This window comes from Sinocyclocheilus rhinocerous, unplaced genomic scaffold, assembly GCF_001515625.1.
Source record: "Sinocyclocheilus rhinocerous isolate Xijiao unplaced genomic scaffold, SAMN03320098_v1.1 scaffold904, whole genome shotgun sequence".
Taxonomy (NCBI): Eukaryota; Metazoa; Chordata; class Actinopteri; order Cypriniformes; family Cyprinidae; genus Sinocyclocheilus; species Sinocyclocheilus rhinocerous.
Window position 1 is genome coordinate 664,324 of NW_015658509.1, and position 7,615 is coordinate 671,938.

At 35.1% G+C, this 7,615-nt stretch overlaps 1 protein-coding gene and 1 long non-coding RNA gene across 2 annotated transcripts in view; both read left to right on the forward strand.

Annotated features, from left to right (window-relative positions):
* Positions 1 to 2,428, forward strand: part of LOC107722282 (secretory carrier-associated membrane protein 5-like) — a 5,983-nt gene extending 3,555 nt beyond the window's left edge. The window contains exons 5-7 of the mRNA XM_016530571.1: positions 1,058 to 1,159; positions 1,314 to 1,431; positions 2,009 to 2,428. Of these exons, the coding sequence (XP_016386057.1) occupies positions 1,058 to 1,159; positions 1,314 to 1,431; positions 2,009 to 2,185 (397 nt within the window). The 3' untranslated portion in view covers positions 2,186 to 2,428. The remainder of the gene's footprint in view (positions 1 to 1,057; positions 1,160 to 1,313; positions 1,432 to 2,008) is intronic.
* A 2,290-nt stretch (positions 2,429 to 4,718) lies between these two features.
* On the forward strand, positions 4,719 to 7,390 carry LOC107722289 (uncharacterized). Its single transcript, XR_001637795.1, has 3 exons — positions 4,719 to 4,811; positions 7,055 to 7,190; positions 7,318 to 7,390. It is a non-coding gene; the product is annotated as an uncharacterized LOC107722289 (long non-coding RNA).
* Positions 7,391 to 7,615: the final 225 nt, after the last annotated feature.

A 7,615-nucleotide genomic window follows, 5' to 3' on the forward strand; every position in this document is an offset into this window, starting at 1 on the left:
TGAATACTTTCCGTACCCACTGTATATATATATATATATACACATATATAATATTTATTTATTTATCATTATTTGTTTATTTATTTATAATTATTTATTTATTATTATTTCTGATCATTTGTATTTTATGAAATATATTAATATTTGTTAATAGAAACAACAACAAGAATATGTATTATTATTATTATTATTATTATTATTATTATTATTATATGGTAAATGTCTAATGAATCCATTAATAATAATAATAAAATGGTTCTGACCCATTTACAATGCCTTCAAGTGGGCACCAGTCTACTTATTTAACTAATTATTTTTACAGATTGTATATAGTGGTTACATTTTTAAATATGTTAAACATAAACATTATGAATTATATATATATATATTCAATTCAAAATTGCTTTATTGGCATGACTGTAAATGATACAATATTGCCAAAGCTTAGTATGCTTGTACAAACAGATAAAAAATAATAATATAATAACAATAATAATAATTAAATGAACATCACAGTAATAGAATGGAATAGTATAACATCTTAGAAATATTAAACTGTAACAAATTATAATGTGTGAATATATTATATATGTCATTGTTATTATTTTATGAAATGTATTAATATTTGTTAATAATAACAATAATAAGCATCATCATCATCACCATCATAATACGGTAAATGTATAATTAATCCATTCTTCTCCTTCCTAATAACAATAATGATAATAATAATAATAATAATAATAATAATATTAATTCTGACCCATTTACAGTGCCTTCAAGTGAGAACCAGTCTACTAGTTTATCAAATTGTTAAATTGTACAGATTTTATATGATTAATATAATTTAAAATATTTATATTTATCATAATGTATTATTATTTTGTAGTTTATGAATGCATTATGTATTAATCATCATCATATGGTAAAGGTATATTGAATCCATTATTATTATTATTATTATTATTATTATTGTTGTTGTTGTTGTTGTTGTTGTTGTTGTTGTTGTTGTAATTATTATTATTATTATTATTATTATTATTATTATTTCTTTCAGGACCGACAGCTCATTCTACTTCATGGCGTTCTTCTTTGTGTTCATGGCACAACTTTTTATTGCTATAATTCAGGCCATTGGTATACCAGGATGGGGTGTTTGGTAAGATTATGCTATGATTTATTCTAAAAAATAAAAACCTTAATTAATACTCGAATATCAGGATGCAACATACATCTCTGTCTGTTGATGCTAGAGCTTGATGTGCTATTATTCATTATTCTCCATATCTTCTGGTCTGATCTCTGTGTTTCAGCGGCTGGTTGGGCACCATCTCCTTCTTTGGCACGAGTATCTTTGCCTCCATCATCATGTTAATCCCCACCCTCATGTTCACCGCAGTCGCTGCCATCTCATTTATCGTGCTCACGAAGGTACGGCCCTCTCTGACCTATTAAAGGCCTGGGTTTGCCTCATTGCCTGCGCAGTCGGCCTGTCTGCCTGCAGTTACAGCTGGTTTAGCTCACATGTCTATTGAAGACTGGAAGCCGGTTTGTTGTCTGGCGTCTGAAGTGTCATTAAATGTGATGCTGGAGCATGCCGTGCTTGTTAATTAGATGCAAGAGTAAATAAATCATTTACTTTAGGATTTGTGCCTGAAACGCCATTCAGAAGCTGGTAATAACTGTTAAAAATCCAGTGTTAGTTTAGCATCGAGATATTACACACACACATACATACTGTATATATCAGCCAATCTTACATATACCTGAAGATGTACCTGAAGTCCTACTTACAGTAAGTGGGTCAACAAACTCTCTTAACTTCAGTTAACTGCATTTAAAATGAATATAAAAATTCTAATACATTTCATTGTAAATAACATGCAGTTATGTGCCTGAAACATTCCGTTTGAACTTAATTATATTATTTTATTTCCATAATGAGTAGTCTATTTCAAAGAACTCTAAAGTCTTTTCACAAGGATTGTACATTGCTTGAACATTGCAGGTTCATAACTTCTACCGTGGCAGTGGCGGCAGCATGAGTAAAGCGCAGGAGGAGTGGGTGTCCGGCGCCTGGAAGAACCCTCAGGTCCAGCAGGCGGCTCTGGGTGCAGCGGCCGGAGCGGTGCAGGGCCCGCAGACGCCGCAGTACTCCACACAAAACTACGACAACACCATGTGAAACACAGCCAGAGCATCAGTCATCAACACACACACAGGCCGAGCCGCACACCCGCTGACCCTGAAGTGAGGTGGAACGAACCGACTGATGCTTGTTTGCTCCGTTTTTAATTTAAATGTTTGTGCTTTTGTTCATGTTTTTGTATCTATTTTAGCCTATTTGCTCCCTGCTAAGGAAAACATGTTCTAAGAACTTTCTGCTAACGTTCCCATTAAGTTCAGAATATATTTTCTGATCATTCAACACGACCATTTTTTAAAGGTTCTAAAAACTTTTTTTTTTTAAACATTTAATTTGATAATTTTTCAAACATTATGTGAACGTTACATTTGAATGTCCTCAAAACAAGTTAAATGTCAAATTAAAATGTCTTAGAAATAAAACATTCCAATGAATAACGCATAAATAACATTTTTGTGCTAATGTTTTGAGAACATTATTAAAGTCCAGATAACATTGAATGAACATTGTTTTAATGTTACTGGAAGAACGTTTGTTCATAACTTTGAGAGAACATTAGCTAGAGTTCTGAGAATGTTCCCTGTGTGCTGGGTTGCTGTTATGTGACTGTATTAAATTATAAATGAGTTTAAGTACATTAAAATGAGTAATCAGGGTTCCCATGATCTAGGAAAAGCTGGAAATATCCGGTTTTTAAAAAAATATTTTTTTTATGTGTTTTGTAGTCATGTGAATTAATACAATATTTAATACATCATGGAAATTCCTAAAGTGAATATTAATATTCCTAAAATATGAATTCAGTTAGAAATTGTCTATGAAATGAAAAAGCTAGTATAGTAAAAATTGTTATCCTTTAATTACAAACGACTAACTGCATTTTTGTTCTGAATATGTATTTTTCTAGTTATTCTATTAAATTATTTGATCTTTTAGAATCTGCTCAAGTGAGAGCAATCTCTATGAAGTAACTTCTAGCAATATTTTAGTATGCATGAACCACTAGAAGATTGCTCTAGTAATCAGGGGGTGTAAAAACTAAAAACGGGGGAAAAAAAGTTTGTTTTTGAAAATGATAACCATAATAAAGCATTTTTGCGGATCCGTGTGAACAGGGTCGTCTGTACTTTTCAAAAATGCAAAGGAAAATTTTTTCTGTTTTTAGTACGTCGTTGTTGCGTAACCGGACCCTTAGACATGTTTTATTTGAGATATGTGTATGTGTAGAAAATATTTAGTATGAGGGGCCTCTTTGTTTTTTTTCTGGTCACTTAAACGTGGTTTGTAAGAGAAATTCCCTGAAGAATGCAGATGAAGCAGTCCTGTTTGAAATGCAGTTCTTTCATATACCTGCATGTGAAAAGGGAGTTTAATTCAACTTCTCTTTGACATTCAGACATTTGTTTTCCATGTGTTACTGATTCATGACTTGAATTTAAATAAAGCACCAACATCTAAAATCATCAAATGCATCAGCTAAACCTGTTTGTTCTTTGGGCTTCATATATAAAGCGTGTTTGTCCAGCAGGGTGCAGTCTTGCTCTATGCTTATCACCATTCCCTCTCTTTGCAGACGGATTCCTCAGACACACATCACCCAACAGACTTGCAGACTGCAATTGAACAACAGCACTACTTTGTCAGGCTAATAGCTTGGTTCTCAGTTAGATGCAAATGTGGACATCCGTCGAGCATGTGTCTGCGCCCAGATTAGATTGCTGAAGACAATACATGGATTTGTCTCATGCTCTCTTTCTTTCTCATCATTTGTATCGCTCTGCGCAGAGCAATGATGGAATCGTTCACATTAGAGTTTGAAGCATCCCAGAAGACAACAGCACTATGCCATAAACACCACCGACGTCCTCTGCTTCAGCGGGAACACACTCGACTTGCACTAACACAGAGGCGACGTAATAAAACTCAAGAGATCGCATTATGAAGATGAGCATATTTCCCAGCTTAAATCAAATTGTTTTATGAAGTATAACCAATAAAGTCAGCACCATCACAGTGAAACATATGTTCCTTATATCAGTGAATACTGACTATTATTTCATCTCAAACCCGGGCTCTGCTCAAATTGGCTTGTAAAGGTACATTATATTACTGACAGCAAAGATCAACCGGTAAATGACACTAGCAAGGTCAAGGTCATGGATTGGATTGCCAAAGAAAAAAACATATAATAATAAACATAAACCTTGATGTCACTTTTGATGTCAATTTTACAGCTCTGTAAATAACAAACTAGTGCATTTATAACCTTATAGTTGCCTAACAGCATAAGTTCTCTACAGTGAACATGGCCATAAAAGAACTGATGTAACACTATTTCTAATAAGATATTGAACTTATCAGTTTTAGCTGTATTGCAACTCAGTAGGCGGTATTTTCTCTGTAAGTGAACATAAATAATGGTGGAAATTCATGTAGAGTGCAGATGAGAGATTACAGTTGTAACAGGGCTAGCTGTTACTAGTTTTTTTTTTTCATACTCTCCACTAGGGGGGGATGGAAAGCTTAAATCCCAAGTAATTTAACCAGGTAGGAGAGTAGAAGAAGTTATATTTGTTTGGAAGAGGGAAGCATGGTATTGTCCTCGCACCTCTGCACATTTCATTGGAGTCCTGATTGAGAAACTCTGTTTCCTGTTCAATCTTGTGTAAGTTTTGTTTCTCCTCATGTGCATTTGATCTTGATTTTTTTTTTTTACTTGATCTGCATACTTTAAGTGTGGGCTTTCTAGTTAATGCTAGGTTCTTGTTTATTTGTAGATGGACTTTTTAAATATTACTTTGTATCTGGTGTTGAGTCTACATGAGTTGCAAAGGCTCTACTTTCATGGATGTCAAGAAGACTCTTCTCAATGGATTGTTTGCGCTGTATTGCTTGTGGATTATCATATATCCTGAGTACAAGGACTTGACTCTGTGGGCCTTTTTTTGTTGGGATTACTTGAAGAGCACTTTAAGGACTTATTGCTATTTTTGTGTAGGGGTTTCTTTTTCCACTCATCATCAATGGGACTGTATTTGGGGATGTGAACATTTACTGGAACACACTGAAGATTCCTTGTAGTTACCATCCTTTCTTTGTTGTATTAATTCACATTATTCTGTAAACCATCTGTGGGTTTGATGTGAGGTACTGCATTGGTTTTCTATCAATTCATTCTCTTTCTTGTATGAAACTCTATATCATTTATAAAAGGTATAACAACTTAAACTCAGTCGTTGTAGTTCGTGACAACGCACTGGGAGGTACACTAAGATTTTTCTAAGCAGTGTGAAATTGGTAGTTGGTGGGTCCCTCCTGATTTTCACGTATATAGCTACGTGCCTCTGTAGTGGATGGTGGTTATACAGTAAGATTAGGGTTTATCTCTGAATATCCTTTACTCCATGATACTCACCGCGCAAAACATCTGCACTTCTGTTGCCTCTATTAGAAGCAAATTAAGTAATTCTGAACAGCATTCAAGTTAAGTCAGTGTCTGACGAGTCTTACATGACGGGATCCTGCTGATCTGCCTTGTGCGATGATGACAAAGGACAACACCTATAACGATACTACCCACCTTATTTTTCAACGTGGAAGTAAGCTGTTTTCTGTGAATGTGTGAGACTTCTGTATCATTAGCGCTGTAGGGGAATAACAAGGAGAGTAACAGTGCAGTAAACCATTAAACTGTTTGCACTACAAACCAGTGTGTTTATAATTAAGATAATACATTAAAACAATATGGTAAGACACACCAGTTTGCAATATCAAGCAGCAAAACGAGCTCTTTTGTACAGCTAACGATAGCTGGAAGTGAATGACACATTAAATGTAATTTTACAAATGGCCACATCCGCTCTTACAGGAAAATAAGGTGGTTAAAAATTCACATCTCTGCCCCTTTAAAGCAGGGGCGGATCTAGAAAATTATTTTTAGGGTGGCAAGGGGGTGGCATGAGGACTGTGAGGGGTGGCAACACCAAAGCAAACAAGCATTCAATCACCTATACAGTGTGTGTGTGTGTGTGTGTGGACTTCTATTCAGCATTTTATGAATTCATATACTCTGCTAATGAAATATGCGATTTCTGATGCAGCCACACGTGTACGGCCATCGTTCTGAAACTAATTACAACAATATAGTTCAACTTCCACACATCATATTATAGCATAATGTATTGAGCAATTATTAAGTATATTAATACAATTATAATCAAGCTTTACATGTGCTTTAGTATGTTAGTCAACGCATCAAAATAAGTGACAAAAGATAATTAAAACATGATTTAAAATGTACTTTAAAATAAAACTTTAAAATGTGACATTACTAAAAAGAGTAGAATGTACTTAAGTGCGTTACAAAACAGTCATGAAAGTATCTCTCTTTAAGTCACTTAAGTGGCCTTTTATTTCATCAATATTATATTATCTTTTTTTAAATATACTTAAGATTTGAAGTATTCTACAAGTGCACATTCAATATGGTTTAGCACACTTGTTTTTCAAAAGAGTAGGTCCCAGGCTGATTCTCATTCCATCTCTGCCCATAAGTATTCATTCTTTGCCCAAAAATCCATAATTAACAAGCATAAGGGCTTATAGGTATCATTCATTATGGGACACAGTGCAGCACAGTGTATAGAATTTTATTGAAAAAAAAAAAAAGTGTTCTGGGCCTGAAGGCATGATAAAGTAATGGTGGCTGGGACATGACTTCATCTGTCTGTTTTTGGTAAGTGTGAGACAACAGCTGGCTCTTCCAGAATGCTGCATTACACCCCAAAATCAACAGCCATTACTCAAAAGAACAGGGTTTCATTCTGGACCGGCCCAGTGGCCTTAACCTTACCAGTATTGTGATAAACACTATCAGGGAGAATTCAAGCACGGTGAATATGGTTTTAGGTCGTGATGGGGGTGCAGAGAGGTCGGATAAAGGAGGGAGAGGAGGAATAAAGTATTTGAAGGGGACCACAGAGGGAGTCAGTTCTCCAGCCCAGAGTCCAGCGAACAGAGCGGCTTTGTGTCCTCCAGCTCAAGGGTGAGAGAGCTTCATCCTTATGCGTTTCTCAAGCACACACACACACACACACACACACACACTGCAGACACACACAGTGTAGGAATGTCTGTGTTATGATGTCTAATGTCCTCCGTCTCTTTTACAGAATTCTCCTTCACTTTATGATCAACACGCTCTTGATCCTCACAATCACATGCTGCTTTAAATATCTGAGGAGCTTCTGACTTGTTTCGAGATATAATAAAGTCAAACTAAGAAACGTTTCATTGCAAATTCTGGGTCATGCTTTATTTGCACATGAATACATACAGAGGCCCAAAAAAGTATATGAACACTTAATCCACTCTTAAAATCTCATTGCAGCAAACCAAGCTGTGTGTGTGTGTGTGTGTAGATTTTTGTATGCACAAGTCTGACAACAGTCAGTGCTGCACACAGAGATC